Source organism: Triticum aestivum, chromosome 1D (genome assembly GCF_018294505.1).
Source record: "Triticum aestivum cultivar Chinese Spring chromosome 1D, IWGSC CS RefSeq v2.1, whole genome shotgun sequence".
NCBI lineage: Eukaryota > Viridiplantae > Streptophyta > Magnoliopsida > Poales > Poaceae > Triticum > Triticum aestivum.
Window position 1 is genome coordinate 228,345,220 of NC_057796.1, and position 17,133 is coordinate 228,362,352.

Consider the following 17,133-nt stretch of genomic DNA (forward strand, 5'->3'; position numbering starts at 1 on the left):
TGTCGAGTTTCAGCTGGTGGTCGGGGCAGCCATGTGGAGCTCTGGGAAGAGGCGCAGCGCGCTGGTGCTGGGGTGGTGCTCCGGTGGCTTGGGACCAGCGTGAAGGATGTCGGGGTCGAGCTCAGGGCGAGGTGCCGGGAGGAGTCTAGCCTCGAGAGCTCCTGGACGAGGAGTTGGCGCTAGGAGTTGGGCTGCTGTGGGATTGGATCCCGAGGAGAGTGGCGGTGGCGGATGGGACAATAAACCTATATTTTAGGGTTCTCCAAAATAGGTAAGTGGTTGGTTGCTATTTATAGTAGGTGGATATTAGCAGGGGTTTTCGGGCTGCCTGGACCCTCCGATCGCTACACTAAACAAAGAAAGCACACTCCACGCCCTAGGTCACAGTCCTGACAACCCTGTGCCTGGCTACGCCCTACTCCCTTACACCTGCCGCTATGCGCAGGAACAAATGCCTGCACATCCAGAAGCGATGCAAAAGAGAAGCCCTTATGAAATACCAGGTTGGCTTTGAAGTGGTCATCCTACAGATTCTATGTCCCTTTATCCTATCCTCAGCAACAACTATTCTGCCTGAATAACCCCATGAAGTGAAAACACGTTCATCTTCCTTCTCCATTTGTTGAAGATGCTCCTCTTCCTCCTCCTCCTCCTCATCATCATCATCATCATCATCAACTTTCTTCATAGTCATCGTCGTCTTCCGACGGTGTTTGGATGAACCCCTCAACATCCGCGTAAACAAGCTCATCCCCGACGAATCTATGTGTCCTACAAATGTGCAAACAAGCTGAACGTGTAGGGCGATGTAGGACGTACTGGGGCAGCAAGGACATCTGGGACGGATGTGGGACGATGATGAAGATAGGGTAGGGGGGAATGGGCAGGGCATGACGCGATATGAGGACATATACACGAAGAAGGTTGGCTAAGGGTGGGGGTGGGGATCGATCTAGGGCGATTTTGAGATGGGTTCGACATGTAGTGTCTGAAGTGGCGGGTGTGTAGCATTCAACCCCAAATCCACCCCATATATGGGCTAGGTTTGGGGTGTCAAACAATCCGAACAAAATGAACTAGGTTTGAAAGGTCAAGTTGGAGAGGTTTTCTTTCTTGAACAATGTCTGGACAAAACAGGGAGGTGGAAGGTCCGGATGAAGATGCTTTACATGGGACACGAGCTCGAGCTCATATGAGCTTGAGTGAACAATAAAATCCAGAAAAAGTAATTTTCTTTGATCTTTTGTGGAAACATTTGACACATGTTTTTAATGCTTGCAAAATTTCATCATAAAATGATATTTGTGGCAGTCGGTGAAAAAAAAACAGTACTCGTGCTCATAACTTTTTTGGAGCATCGTTTTTTTGCCACGACTTTCACGGGTATCATTTCATGATGAAACTTTGCAAGTATTGAAAACATTTTTCACAAAAAAATTCAGATTATTTTTGTTTTTTAATGTTTATAGATTTTATAGTTCATATGAGCTGCTGTAAAAACAAACCTCCATTTGTCACAAACGATACTGCTCGAGAAGACGGTGGAAGCAGAAACCGTTTGGACGGCGCCTACATACACGTGTACATGCAGTTTTCGAATGGATCGAAACGAACAGAGACAAAAATGGGGTGCCGTCCTGTGGCGCATGGAGACCCGTTCTTGCGAGCCGCACTTGACGACGCGCTCGTGTCCGTCCGATCCCCATCTTGCGGCTGCTGTTCAAAACGGGACGAGACGTTGGCGCTGGACCTTGGCCCTGTTTGGATACTCTAACTCAGTTAGAGGTTAAAGTTAAATTCTAACCTTGAACCAACCTGAACTAACTCTAACCAAAAAGGTGTTTAGATGGCAGGGTTAGATTGACAATAAATGCTCTTCCTCAATCATTTGGCTACTTTGAGCCCTATTTCCTGCTGGATTTGGCGGAGCGAGCCCTGGCCGAGATAGACTGGGACGCGCTCGGCAAGGAGCCGCGCTGGCCTCTCGCGCGGCCCGCCAGCCGAATCTGCCGTCCCTGCGGAGTCACGCTGGCCGAGGCCGACGAGAATGGGCCGCACAAGGAGCCGCGACTGCTTACCGGCGGGCGGAAGGGGCGCGGGGAGACAAGAGGGTTGGAACGGGAGGATAGGGCGGGGCTACTTACCGACGGTGGACGGGAGCGCGGATACGGCGAGGCGCCTTCATAGACGGTGTGAGAGGAGGAAGGGAAATGACAAAAACCTTCGAGGAAATGGGGAGGGATCTGTTGTGGGAAGAGCGAGAGAAAAATGTGTTTTTTTAGTGGTCCCAAGAACTAACCCAAATAAGCACCTTTTGAGTGGGTTAGATTTTTTGAATGGGTTAGATGCATCTAACCCAAACTAATCTTCCTGTTTAGATATTTTTGAATTACTTGAGTCCAAACTAACCCAAACTAACGAAACCAAACAGGGCCCTCATCCGGTCTTCCTGCCGCGTAGTGAGAGGTCGGTCGGTATTTGTTTACCCACCACTGCCGTATTATCCGGCCGGCCACGTTTTTGCGTGCATTTCTTTCCCGGCCTGACAATTACGTCCGTGTACCCAATGTAACTCTCAACATTAGGGGCTGAAAAGTCATTCGCACTAACCGTTAGCAGCAGCTTACGTGGTGGAGAGGTATCTGGACCACTTGTCAGCGAGTGGTCGTGTGACCTTTTGTCGGTTTAGTTCTGCAAAATCCGCTTTTCCTCTGACGTACGAGGCCACCTGTAAAATGCTGAATCAGTCCCTCTAGCAGGAGCGAAATTATTATACTCAAACATAACGGGTAAAACAGAGTGAAGATAACATTGACCAGGAGCTCGTGTAAACATCCGGAAGGAGTATGTTTTAAAATTTTGCCGGCTTGTTATTTGAAATCGAGCACAGCCAAACATCCTGCAAGATGGAGAACCAGAGATCCCCTTTATTTTCGTCCTTGTTCTAAGTGCGTATGGATCCTTTAATTTGAGTTTTTTCTTTCTATTTCAGCAATTTGCACATCTCAGTAGAAAGAATATCACACCAAAGGCACATTTCGTACCATCAATGTATGTATTCTTTCTCATGAAATGTTGAAAAACTACTACTACTACTCATCATTTACGACTCCAGAAAAGAAAAGAAAAGAAAGCAGAAACCATATATAGAAACGAACATGCTTAACAAACGGTTTGGACTAAAACATGCGACAGCACTGTCCAAGAATAAAAGTCAAGAGATGCCTTTCTTTCACCACGAGCACGGAGACACCTGTCCCCAGCATTTTCCCTCTCCCGTAGAATCATCCTAGTCCCTGATAATTCTTTCTTTTTTTGCACATCGTCCCTGATAATAATTCTTTGAAACCTGAGGCCATCGTCGGCATTTTGGGCAGGGAACAACGGCCGGAGCCGTTAGCGCGCCGTCACCGCGAGGCAGGCCACCCGTTCCTGACTCGTATGCCAGCCACACTTTTTTCCCCTGGATCTGATGAATCCATCCTGATCCTGCCACCAGCAGCGGCCGAACTAGAATTATTGTGAGTGCGAGGAGAGCATTGCCATGTGGCGGATTCAAAACCTTCCCCCCTCCACCCACCCGGCCACCCCCATTTAGATTTGAACATTTTTAAACCACCACCACCACGTAATTCGTCCCGGATACTAAAAGCGAGGCGCCTTAATTCCATTAAAATATTCCTCCCCCACTCTCTCTCCCTCTCTCTCTGGTGTGGTGACTCTGTCCCTGTCGCTGGCTCTCTCACCCCGAGGGAAAGAGAGAGAGGGAAGGAGGCGCACGCGAGCTGCTGCGCCTGTGGAGGAGGAGCCACGCCCACGGCCACGGGGTTACGCGTCTCCACGGGTTCAGGGAGAGGGAGCTCGCGCGCGCTGCCATTCCTGAGGCCTCGGCGGTTTCCCAGATCGGCTAGTCCGCTGGTGTTTTTCTGCGGTTTTCTGTAGAATTTTGGGAGTTGTTCGCCGAGAGTGGATTGGCGCTGGGAGGAGGTCTGTGGATTTGAGGTGGTCAGCGCGGAGATCCCGTCGGAGGCGGGAGTTTTGGGTCCTCCGCGGGGTGATCTCGGGCGCGCCGGCCGGCGATGGCGTCGGTGGAGGTGCGGTCCGTGCGGAAGTCCGCGGCGTTGCGCCCGCGCGGGCCCGCCAAGGTGCAGCCCGCGCGGTCCATGTCGCTCGACTACAAGTACTCCGCCGCGCGTGCTGGCGTCGAGCCCGGCCCGGCGCCCAACGGCGTAGGGCGCCGGGCTGCGGCGGACGAGGAAGGGGATGCGGTGCCGCCCGAGGGAGACGCCGACTCTCCCTACAGCTCCAAGGCGACGACGACGGAGGAGGAGAGTGCTGGGGGTGGCGGGGAGGCCGATTCAGCGTCCTCTGCAGCCGCGGCGCCGCGGAGTCCGTCGCCGGCGGCAGCTGCTGGCCCCTCACCGCGCGACACCAGATGGGGTGACACCAGCTCCTACGGTGCTAAAAAGGTGGCTTTTCCCCCTTCGTTTTTGCCCTTTCTGTTTTCCGACACTTCTGGAATGCCAGAATTTATATGGATATAATGCTTGAAATTTGGTCAGCTCCGACTGAAGTGTTTTGTGGTTTCTGAATCTGTGAACACCTATTATTCCGAGTTTTCTTTTTTGGTAGTTTGATTGAATTCCTGCATTAACCAGGTGTAGAGCTTATTTCCAGTAACCTGTAAAAACAATTGTAAAGTGCTAGGCTGAGGTACATAGATGCCAAAGATGTAATTCCATTTCGAGATGCTTTAGAGCATCTACAACCGGGACCCCCCCCCCCCCCCCCCCCCCCCCCCCCCCACACACACACACACCCCAAACGTCCGGGCGGCACCTCGGACACCACCTGAACCCAAAACCCACGTCCAGGCTGTCCGACCCATATGTGGGGTGGATATGGGGCTGCCCGGACGCGTCTGCCATGTTGGTCCAGGCTGTCCGACCCATATGTGGGGTGGATATGGGGCTGCCCGGACGCGTCTGCCATGTTGGACCGGCTGGCCGGCGTTGGATCCTTGTCCTTGCGGCTTCGGACTCCGAGTCGGAGGTCAATGTGCAAGGCCGGGGTCGAGGGACGATCGTGCCCGCCGTGAAAGGGAGAAGGCATGTCGCGTAGCGGCGGCCGGCGACGAGGATGCCCATGCTTGGATCCGGGCTAAGCGGCGTGCCCGAGCTGCCCGTGACCTCGTTGTGGAGCAAACCCGGGCCGTCCGTGCCCTCGCCGGCCGCCCCCCCAAGGAGGAGGATCTGAACATGTCCAATGCCGTGTCCGACACCTCCAGCTCTGGCGCCGAGCAGATCCGCCTCGACCCCTACTGTGTCTTTGACCACTACTTTCGCGAGCACGAGGACAAGGGCAAGGGCAACCGTAGGTGATGAACTAGACTATGTATATCTATATAGTGTTAATTTAGTTATGATGAAGTAGTAGAACATGCCATCATTTTGGTAGTCTCTCATGGTATGTACAACTCCCCTATGTAATGTCCGGACAATGTGAACTATGTGCAATGAAGTACATGTGTTGAAATCTACGTTGCACGTTTTTGTATGGATTTGAGGGTTTGCATATGAGGGGACGACTGCACACACGGACAAATGAGGGGCGGGCCGGCGCTGTCCGCAGACGCTTATGGGGTCATATTTGCCCAGTCCGGTTGTAGATGGTCTTAGGTTGTTGTCCACGGTACTGCAGTTATAAATGTTGCCACTTGACGTTGCAATGCCAGGAAGGCGCCATGCGAAGTTTTGGCGAGAGTTCAAGGAATGTGTTCTTCTCTAGTTCTTGACTTCTAGGTTGTTATCATTCTTATACAATTGATATGCTTGTATCTGTTTTTCAACTTGGAGTAAGACACTAATTTACCTTCTACCTAACACTTGTTGCAGAAGCATAGAGTTTTTTGCCAGCTTCCAAATGGTGATTGGGCCTTATGCACCGTGATTACTACCTCTGGTGACGAGTCTGTACTAAAGGTTCCTGAAGGAAAAGTAAGCTACCTAAAATCTGCGTGGAAGATCTTATTATCTCTTTGAAATTATGATAGTTTGACTCTCCTTCTTCCAATTGAAGGTTCTAAGATTGAAAACGGAGAGCCTTCAACCTGCAAATCCTGAAATTCTTGATGGAGTGGATGATCTTATGCAGCTGAGTTATCTAAGTGAACCATCTGTGCTGTACAACTTGCAGTACAGATATTCACAAGACATGATTTATGTGAGGATAGATTAGAACCTTGTCTTTTCTTCTGGAGTTCAATGAATTTCTTAGTGATATGCTATTGCATTGTAGACTAAAGCAGGTCCAGTTTTGGTGGCCGTCAACCCTTTTAAGAAGGTTGCACTGTATGGTAATGGGTATATTAAAGCATATAAAAACAAAACAATGGACAGTCCACATGTGTATGCAATAGCAGATTCAGCGCTTCGTGAAATGAAAAGAGGTCAGTCTATTAGTACATCTTTCTTGCTGGTATGATCTTTCAATTTTCTGAGGAAAATCATCTACATCTATGCCTAACTAATTGATATGTTCATTTGCAGATGAAGTTAACCAGTCCATTATTATAAGGTTGGTATCTTCTATTTTTTCAGTAAGAACTAAGAAGCATTCAGTGGGATTCATGTTGTAATAACTTTGCACCTGAATTGATATGTACTCCCTCCGTAAACTAATATAAGAGCGTTTAGATCACTACTTTAGTAATCTAAACACTCTTATATTAGTTTACAGAGGGAGTAATAGATAGCGGAGCCACATGAAATATGTATTTTTGGGATTGGTACTTTGCATTTTCTGCTACTTTTTTCTGTCAGCTGAACAGAATAAATAGTCATGTAACCAGTGAAATGTACTTATATTAATCGTCTTATGCATTGTCCATCATTTCAGTTCACACTGCGAGGGTCCTACCGGGATATTAAAATATGCATGGTTGTTTATCATACAAAAATTGGAACTTGAGTAGTCCACTTCCAACAGATGCAATAGGCACACGCCAACCCTATAATTGTCTCATGCATTGTCCATGATTTCAGTTCACACTACAAGGGTCCTACTGGGATATTAAAATATGCGCGGTTGTTTGTCATACAAAAATTGGGACTTGAGAATAGTCCGGTTCCAACAGATGCAATAGGCACACACCAACCCTATAATCTCATGTACCTGTTCCTTTTCCTTCACATGGTTCACCAGTAAGTAATAAATGTGGTAGATTTTTCTGCATCGCCTTAGATTGGAATAAACAGTGAGTAGTACACTGCAAAAATCTAATAAATTTACCGTAGCTGATTTAAAAGGTTCACTGTGCATGATAACTTACACTTCAGTTTGCACTTTCAACTTTTTTCTTTCATTGACATTATTTAAGCAATTGTCTTTCTTTTTTACTTAAACCATGATATGGTGAGCAAATGAATGAGTGATGCCATTTTCTATGTAGTGGTGAGAGTGGAGCAGGAAAAACAGAAACTGCAAAGATTGCCATGCAGTATCTGGCTTCACTTGGAGGTGGAAGTGGCATAGAGTATGAGATCCTACAGACTAACCCAATACTCGAGGCTTTTGGCAATGCAAAGACATTAAGAAATGATAATTCAAGTCGCTTCGTAAGTTTTTTCTTATGATTATCACAATACTGTAACGCGAACAAAGTTTGGCTAATATTCTTATATTTTTTATTACAGGGAAAGCTCATCGAAATTCATTTCAGTACGACTGGAAGAATATGTGGTGCCATGGTTCAAACATGTATGCAGATTCTACCGAGTGTACCTGCTTTATACCATTAGCATTTTCTGGTTTAAATTTAATTTTATGTTTTTTATTGATGAAATTTTCTAATGATCTTGCTGCATGCACAATTGGACAGTTCTACTCGAGAAGGTAACTTCTAATTTTGTGGTTATCTTTTTTCTCCTAAACACTGTTTTAGGATAAGTAACCTAATCCAAACTTTTCCACTATGGTAGTCAAGGGTTGTACAGTGTGCAGTCGGTGAGCGTTCCTACCATATATTTTATCAGCTATGTGCTGGTGCTCCAACGACACTCAGAGGTACATAATCTATTCATCCTGTCTGAATTTGTTAGTCGCTGGCTTATTTGGTTCATACAGTTGTACAGGTGATGGCAGCCTAGTATATCCTCTCAAACTTCTTTTGAACATAGTCCTTTTCGTCCTGCTTATTACAAGAACTACTATTTGTACTGCTCGGCTTTCAACATAGATACTACAGTGTCTTCCATCGACAATTGACTTTGCTCCACACTTTTGCATTGCACAATACTTAGTTGTACATGGTTTTCTGTGCAATGTTTTGATACAGAGAAGTTGAATTTGAAGAAGGTGGATGAATACAAATATCTGAAACAGAGTTGTTGCTATTCAATTGCTGGCGTGGATGATGCCGAAATGTTTCGTGCTGTAACGGTATAATATACTGTTGCCTCCTAATTAAAATACCTTCTTTTACATTACCTGGGGCACAACAATAAATACGTCGCTATATAAGGCTAATTCCATAGAAGGCATTATCATGCCTGTAGTTGTTCTTGTGTACTGTCATGTTTGTTGACTTATATTTTTAATAGGAAGCCATGAACATCGTCCATATCAGCCAGGAGGACCAAGATAATGTTTTCGCAATGGTTTCAGCTGTGCTCTGGCTTGGAGATGTCTCTTTCACAATTATTGATAATGAAAATCATGTTGAGATCACTGTAGAAGAAGGTAAAAAGAACATGTGTGCTTTCAGTCGTTAATATGGTTATATGAACCATAACTTCCACAATATTATGGTATCTGGTGATGATTTGGTTAACATACTGTTGTATATCATCAGTTTTAAATACTGATGGTACCTTTACTGCTGTGTATTTTCGTCAATTTTGTTCAATGTTTTAGTATAACATACCGCAATGTGAAGATCTGAAAACAAATTAGCATTTGTATCGCTGGCTGGTTCTATTTTATAAAGTTAACAAAATAAGTTTTATTTCAGCTGCGGAAACGGTTTCACGACTTCTTGGCTGCAGTATTGAAGATCTCAATTTAGCTTTGTCAAAGCGGCACATGAAAGTTAATAATGAGAATATTGTCCAGAAGCTTACCCTTACACAGGTTAGCATGATTTCTCAACTAATGGCTAGGCAAATTACTAGCCATGAAGTTCTATTTGATTTACATCTCTTACACATCTACCTCTCTTTGGATATTGCAGGCAACTGACACACGGGATGCTCTGGCCAAAGCACTCTATGCCAGTTTGTTCGAGTGGCTTGTAGAACAAATTAACAAGTCCCTTTCAGTTGGCAAGCGTCGAACTGGGAGATCAATCAGTATTCTTGACATCTACGGCTTTGAATCATTTGATGTAATGCACTTCCCTTTGGCTTGCATTTTCACTTTTTCATTGTCAAATGTTTTCTCATGATACGCTATCAATTTGCAGAAAAACAGTTTTGAACAGTTCTGCATTAATTATGCCAATGAGAGGCTACAACAACATTTCAACCGCCATTTGTTTAAGCTTGAGCAAGAGGTGAGTTGTTGTTTGACTTTCAGGTGCATGTTTTGCAGCATTGCAATTTTACTTAGTTTCTGGTACCAGCAGGTGTACATTTTGTAGTGATCATTCTTGTTCTTTTATTGACTTCACAATACTTTCACACTACTCAGTAAAGAAAAAAAATACTTAAAAGTTACTCCCTCCATTCCTAAATATAAGTCTTTTTAGAGATTTCAATATGGACTACATACGGATGTATATAAACGTAGTTTAGAGTGTAGATTCACTCATTTTGCTCCGTATGTAGTCCATATTGGAATCTCTAAAAAGATTTATATTTAGGAACGGAGGTAGTAAAAGAGTATTGATGCTCCTATTATTCTGTGAACTTCTCTTACTGATTATGGCTTCAATTTCTGTCACAACTGTAATGTTCTTCCTTATCTGTTGAGATTAAAATGTATTGCATGTGCTTCTTGAGATTGCTATTTCTAATCCTTTATATTGGCTAAATTCAGAAAGGCGAGATTGTTGTATAGTCACTCCACGATTTATTGATTTTCTTGTAACTTTCTAAAAATATGTCATTTTTGTGATCAGGAATATGTTGAAGATGGCATTGACTGGGCTAAGGTTGAGTTTGAGGACAACCAGGATTGCTTGAATCTATTTGAGAAAGTATGGACCTGTACATTTTCTTCATTGTTGTCATCATCAAGAAACCATAAATATGTTAGTCTGTGCTGGAATGCTTTAAATTCTGCCAGTCCTGGTGCACGTAGCTCCCCCTTGCGTAGGGTCTGTGGAAGGGTCCGAGCACTTCGGGTCTTTTGTACGCAGCCTTTCCCTACATTTCTGCAAGCTGTTTCCAGGACTCGAACCCGTGACCTCATTGTCACAAGGCGACAGCTTTACCGCTGCGCCAAGGCTCCCCTTCGCTTTAAATTCTACTAGTACTTCCTTAAAAAGCACATGCCTATTTTATTTGACATAAGCAGAGGGGGAATGCCTTTGTTTTGCTGGAAAGTGGTTAACTTGCAAAATTCCAAGTATAAATTTACTGCAAGTGCTATTTTCCCATAGCATTCAATCATTCTTAGCTAAGAGACAAAAATTGACTACTAGAAAAATAGAATGTGATAGAAGGTCTCCACATCACTCAAAGTAAAGCCTGCAGATTTCAGATTGTACCAATATGCAAATACTTCCATTTTTAGGAATACAGGGGTCCTACAAACTTGGTAAATACTCCGTGATTGACCCATCCTAACGTTGTACAAGTAAATGTAGTTACTGGTTTCTCAAACCATGATGATAACTAGCATCGGGAAAACAAGGGTGGAACATATAACTGGCTTATCACAATGGATTCTGGGTTTCCAACCAAGGTGTATATTGGGTTATGGTATGTTTGGATATGGACCAAAGTGTACCCTACAATTTTTTTTGGACATGACCATTGGCCTCTGTTTGGACAAAGACCATCTTTTTGGCATAACAATGCTTCTTTACCAACTCTAGTTCAGTTTTCTAGCCAATGTTGGCCAATCAATTGGCAAGCAAAACCTCAACCAAAATTTTGGCTCAACTTTTCGGCATGACAACCTTGGGCACAAACCAAACATACCTCTTAACCTTGCTGGAGTTTAATGACTTCTGTAGATGTCTTGTGGCAAAATTAAAATAAAGAAAATAAAACTCGCTTACTTCTCTTACTGGATAAAAATGTCTGGGATTCTTTATCTTGCTTACTTCTCTTACTGGATACAGAAACCACTGGGGTTATTGTCTCTGCTGGATGAGGAATCTACATTCCCTAATGCCACAGACCTTACTTTTGCAAACAAGCTGAAGCAACATCTTGACACTAATTCTTGCTTCAGAGGAGAAAGAGGCAAGGCTTTCACTGTCCGTCACTATGCAGGAGAGGTTGGGAGTTGTCAAATATCCAGTTCTATGTTCACATCAGTCTTTCTTTTACCATTTACCAACTTCATTTCCATTTCTTTGATGATTAGGTGGCGTATGACACATCGGGTTTTCTGGAGAAGAACAGAGATTTATTGCACATGGACTCGATTCAGTTCCTTGCCAAATGCAAATTATCTATACCACAAACGTTTGCATCTAAGATGCTTGCTCAATCTGATAATCTAGAATCCGTACCATACAGGCCTAGTGTTGCTGATTCGCAGAAGTTAAGTGTAGCAATGAAGTTTAAGGTAAAAACCTTTGTGGCCCCAAAGTAAGTTCTAAGGAGATCTTGAATGAATCAGATCAACTGTTAACAACCGTTTGTTTAAATGTTTCACAGGGACAATTGTTCCAACTTATGCAAAGACTTGAAAGCACAACACCACACTTCATACGTTGTATTAAACCAAATAATTTGCAACTCCCTGCCATTTACGGACAAGAACTTGTGCTTCAACAACTGAAATGCTGCGGGGTTCTTGAAGTTGTGCGCATTTCAAGATCTGGGTACCCAACGAGAATGACTCATCAGAAGTTTGCTCGGCGGTAATTCAAATATCTGTATATCTGTATTATGCTTCTGATTTTTGTTGTGTCCAAGATGTTAACGATTCAAGTTATATCAGGTATGGTTTTCTTCTTCTTGAGGATGTTGCGTCTCAAGATCCACTTAGTGTTTCGGTTGCAATTCTTCATCAATTCAACATTTTGCCTGAGATGTATCAAGTTGGCTACACAAAGTTATTCTTCCGAACTGGTCAGGTCAGTCAAGCAGTCTTTGTTTCATTTATTAACATGCCTTTATTGTTGTATTCCATACATTATACTGCTACTTTGTTTACACTCTCTATTCTTCTCGTACTCACTGGGTTTCACTTTCAGTAGACAAGTAATTAGATAAGGATTCCTTATACTGCCCAATATTTCACAACAGGGCAGCTTAGTAATTTGATATTCGGCTGATATGCTGGTGATTTGCTAGTGCACTGATTTGCTGTTGTCTAGCAAGGCCATTAATAAGTACATTCAGTGATTTGCTAGTAGAGGCAGTAAGATACCAAATTTATATATTCTACTGTCCTAGTCGGGATGAATCGTACTAAGCATACACTAAAGTAAGGAGTAAAAAATACACAGAAATTGGGATCCAAAAGATCCAGGTAGTACGGCAGCACTGATCTATAAACAACAAAGTTTCATAAATAGAAAAAACAATAAAATATATATACAAGAAAAATGCACCAAACAGGTATCAAGGTAGGGATGCTTTCCAAAGAGCATGCCAAGAGCACAAGGGCTCACGGTTCACAAATTTTTGAACTACATCTGGTGTTTTGTTTAGTGAATGACAACTGGCGCTTCTCGTTCTTCTAGTGTACACGGCAGTGTCAGTTTGGCTTGCCTTCTTTTCCTTGTGAAGCGATGTATTTCTGGAAAATGCTGTATCACCGTGTTTGTTCATCTGTACTTTATTGCATATCAGGTTGACATATTTTCAAGTAGAGGTGTTGGCCTATGATACTTATATGAATTGACATCACATGTTTAAAGTTGCTTTCTAAAATTTATAATTCATAATTATGCTGTCTTTGAAGTTTGAGTGGTTATCTATACATTCATCTACTACTAAGCTTTTAAGTCACTATCTTGTGTTGCTTCTTTTTTGGGAACTGAAGATTGGCAACCTTGAGAATACTCGGAATCGTACTCTGCATGGTGTTTTAAGGGTTCAAAGTTGTTTCCGAGGGTATCAAGCACGGCGCCATGCAAGTGAACGAATCAGAGGAGTTTTGGCTCTTCAATCATGTACGGTATCCAAGCCCCGCTGCTTTATGCATTTTACTGTATTTCTTGTTGCTGTATCATTCTCTCCTGCTCATGCTTACTGTATGGGCTGGTTGCTCTTCACATCTTGCAGTCATTCGTGCTGAGAATGCAAGGCAAAGTTATTCATCTCTGTTGAGGAAACATAGGGCAGCCACTCTTGTGCAGAAAAATCTAAGAGGCTGGCGTGCAAGAAGATACTTCATCAAGATACGGAAGGCTTCAGTGGTTATACAATCTGGTAAGAAGATTTTCCTCATTCTCGTCAGACTCTGCAAAGATAGAAGTGGCAGTATGACTCACTATTTCTGGTTCCCTATTGTCTTCGCATAATATGAAGGTATCCGCGGCTGCCTTGTTAGAAGATGCGCCGGCAATGTCGATCTACTGAACGTGTTGAGAGAATTCGAGTCGAAAAAGGTACACAGCATATCTGTTTCTATGCTATCTAAAATATGATGTCCATGCTAGTAATGTTTCTCATTTGGAACTGCAGAAAATTTGTTTACACTATCTGCTCGCGCTTAAACCCATGAATTAAATTATTTCAGGAGGCAGACGGCGACCAAATCTTGATCAAGGCGTCTTTCCTGGCCGAGCTACAACGGCGAATCCTTCGTGCCGAGGCGACAGTTCGAGAGAAGGACGAGGAGAACGAGATGCTACACCAGCGGCTCCAGCAATACGAGAACCGGTGGCTAGAATACGAGCAGAAAATGAAGGCGATGGAGGAGATGTGGCAGAAGCAGATGCGGTCGCTGCAGTCGAGCCTGTCGGTGGCCAAGAAGAGCCTGGCCCTGGACGAGACGCCTCGGATGTCCGACTCGTCCGTGGAGCAGAGCTGGGAGAGCAACGGGAACCACGTCGGTGGGGGCTCCTCCCAGCAGCTGGCGGCGGCGCCGCGGATCACCGGGCGCGAGATGAACGCCAGCATGAGCGTCATCGGGCGGTTGGCGGAGGAGCTTGAGCAGCGGAGCCAGGTGTTCGCCGACGACGCCAAGTTCCTGGTGGAGGTCAAGTCCGGGCAGGCGGACGCGAGCCTGAACCCGGACGTGGAGCTCCGCAGGCTGAAGCAGAACTTCGACTCGTGGAAGAAGGACTTCGGCTCCCGCATCAGGGAGACCAAGGTGATCCTGAACAAGCTCGCGAGCGGCGGCGGCGGCGGCGGCAACGAGTCCTCCCCCAACTCGGCCAAGCGGAAGTGGTGGGGCAGGCTCAACACCTCCAAGTTCTCGTGAGTTTCTTATGGTGTCTGATGATGATGGTGATGGTGTAGACGCGCCGGCATTTTACACGCCGGCGCTAGTCCTAGAGAGGTTTGTGAGTGCTGCTGCTGCGGAGTCCAGTGTTTTGGGCTGGATGAGTATGTGATTCGTGGAGGGCGAGTTGTATAGTTCTTCCACTGGGGGGCTGCTTCTTTTCCAGGCCGCCCATGAACCACTGAGTTGTGATGTAATTACTTGCTAAGATGTACTACTACTGCTTAAAAGGGGAGAGATTGGGGATTGCTAGTGCCATTTTGTCTTTTGTGTATGTATATGTTTGTATGCGGTTTAGTTTAACTGCAGCCAAGTAGGCTGTGTGCATCTATTCATCCATGCATATGGACTTGCATATATGGCCTTGCATGTTTGTTTTGCACAAGCAGGTGTAAATTGTTTTGATGAATCTGCACACGTGATTGGTTTCAGTTCAGTCATCCAGAATATCTTCACTGCTCAAGATTAGATAATACTATCAGGGAAGTTGCAACGTAGTCAAAGTATAATAATTTTAGCAACTGAATGGCAATACATCTTGCAACAGGTTGCAACGTAGTCAAAGTACAATACTGTAAATAATTCCAGCAACTGAATGGCAATACATTCCCTGTGCTCCGGCATCGTCACCTATAAGTTGACCAGGACGTCTTATTTATTTCAGCAGCGCTAACTGCGCTGCTTACATTATCCAAGCTTGCCATTCAGCCGGCCTGTTCTTGCTTCAGACCTTCGATCCTGTAATAGTAAACCCAAAACATAACCAGCTCAATTATTATTTACAATAATGAGCTCGAACGGCATCGATGACTAATAAACCCAGTACATCTACGTATTTCTCTTAGGTTTGAATGTACTAGCACTCTGGTGGGGTAAGCATCTCAGTCTCAGTTCATTCATGTGCAGGCTGTTAGTTAACCAAGTGAAGCAGCAGCTAGCTCACCTCCGCAGTTCCCAGGGATGCTGACGCCGCACTGCTGGGAGACGTAGAACACCTTCTCCATGCTGATGTTGTCCCTCACGCCGGGGCTGCCCAGGTAGCTGCAGACGCAGGGCACGTCCACGCTCTTCACGGCGTCGCAGCACTCCTGCGACGGCGGCACCGTCGGCGCGCCCTTCTGCACGTACTTGTAGCAGGCCTCGTTGAGCGCCACAACGTCGTCCTGGCAGCCTGCTGGGTCCGCCACAGCCGCGCCGCCGGCCGCCGGCCCCGCCGCCGCCGCAGCAGCGGCAAGGAGAAGGAGCATCGCCATCGCAGTCAGGCTGGCGCGGGCGAGCTGAGACATCTTGCTGGTGTTCCCTTTACGCCGATGCTGTGCTGTGTGTGTCTCGTGGATGTGGATGGTTGCTCTTGTGGTGCGGCGGTGATGTGCCATGCCTTGGGTATTTATAGTGCTTGACGGTTCTAGAGGATCTGACTTGTTTGGTGGGCGGGCTGGCGGGGGAGCTGGTGCTTCGGCTGGGAACCGGCCATGGAAATGCAATGCTTGTGAGCTGGTTCCACGGTGCGTGCTTGCTTGATCTTTGTTTTGCATGCAAATGCGATAGGTGTGAGAATGTTGGTGAGTTTGTTGTAGTCCCTGACCGTCCGCATAGGCGCATACCTGAACAGAACTTCAGATAGAGAGGTTTGGATGCTAGATAAATTTCGGCATGGATGTTTACATGCCCTCAAACATATCATTATTTATTTGCACAATTTGGTGGAAAAATCTTGCTTAGCCTTAAGATAAGCAATTGCGGCCGTGGAAGTAGTCAAGTTGTAAGTGCATCACGGCCCCCATAGTGGGTTTTGATGATTTATGACAACAAGACTAAATAAAGGGACTAAAATTTCTCAAAGTGTCGATCAGCTATAGTGTATAGTCCCAAAAGTTGTTGAGTTTGGAGGATGGTCCGTGACCCCTCGAAACCTAAGGATCAAGCTTTGGCATGATCACTTCGAGTCGTATACATGTTTACATGCCCTCAACCACCATTATTTATTTACGCAATTGAGTGGAAAAAAAAGCAATCATGGTGGTCATGTAAGTAGTCAAGCTGTAAGTGCATCTAGGACCCCATAGTGGGTTTTGATGAATCATGACAACAAGATTGAATAAAGGGACTAACAATTTCTCATATGTTGATCAGCTATAGTCCCAAAAGATATTGAGTTTGGAAGATGGTTCGTGAACCCTCGAATCGAAGGATCAAGCTTTGGCATGATCACTTCGAGTCATAGGTATGCCGATACTATGAAAGGGGGTCTTGGGTCTTGTGAGAAGTACTTCTTGCTATGTGATCAAAGTTCAGTCTCCAAAACCCATCAAAATTTCTCATTATTCCAAGTCCTAACTCTCTTCACATTCATTTGTTCGGAACGTCCAAGTTGATTCCATCCGGAGCCTCTGAAGCAATCTAGAGAGTTAGTTAGTTGCACTTTGTGCACTTCGGATCCTCCAAGCAAGGTGTCTCGTATATCCGAGATGGTACAAAAACTTTCTACTCATGTTCGGTACCTCTAGGTGACTTGTGTCCCAATAATCCTACACCTACTAAAAGTCCTACGTAAGTTTA

At 45.1% G+C, this 17,133-nt stretch overlaps 2 protein-coding genes across 2 annotated transcripts; one reads left to right on the top strand and one right to left on the bottom strand.

The window, feature by feature from the left end:
• The first annotated feature begins 3,643 nt into the window (after positions 1–3,643).
• Positions 3,644–14,826, top strand: LOC123181144 (myosin-1). The gene is made up of 23 exons (XM_044593379.1): positions 3,644–4,469; positions 5,895–5,996; positions 6,079–6,222; positions 6,298–6,448; positions 6,549–6,576; positions 7,451–7,616; positions 7,695–7,758; positions 7,880–7,893; positions 7,980–8,064; positions 8,336–8,439; positions 8,601–8,739; positions 9,011–9,129; positions 9,230–9,382; positions 9,461–9,550; positions 10,118–10,195; positions 11,288–11,446; positions 11,536–11,739; positions 11,832–12,037; positions 12,118–12,253; positions 13,168–13,297; positions 13,410–13,556; positions 13,656–13,735; positions 13,867–14,826. The coding sequence occupies exons 1-23, from the start codon at positions 4,080–4,082 to the stop codon at positions 14,551–14,553; spliced, it is 3,576 nt and encodes a 1,191-aa protein (XP_044449314.1). The 5' UTR covers positions 3,644–4,079; the 3' UTR covers positions 14,554–14,826.
• A 243-nt stretch (positions 14,827–15,069) lies between these two features.
• On the bottom strand, positions 15,070–15,965 carry LOC123181145 (putative lipid-transfer protein DIR1). Its single transcript, XM_044593380.1, has 2 exons — positions 15,518–15,965; positions 15,070–15,312 (listed from the first exon to the last, which is right to left on the bottom strand). The coding sequence occupies exons 1-2, from the start codon at positions 15,948–15,950 to the stop codon at positions 15,299–15,301; spliced, it is 447 nt and encodes a 148-aa protein (XP_044449315.1). The 5' UTR covers positions 15,951–15,965; the 3' UTR covers positions 15,070–15,298.
• Between the last annotated feature and the right edge of the window lie 1,168 nt (positions 15,966–17,133).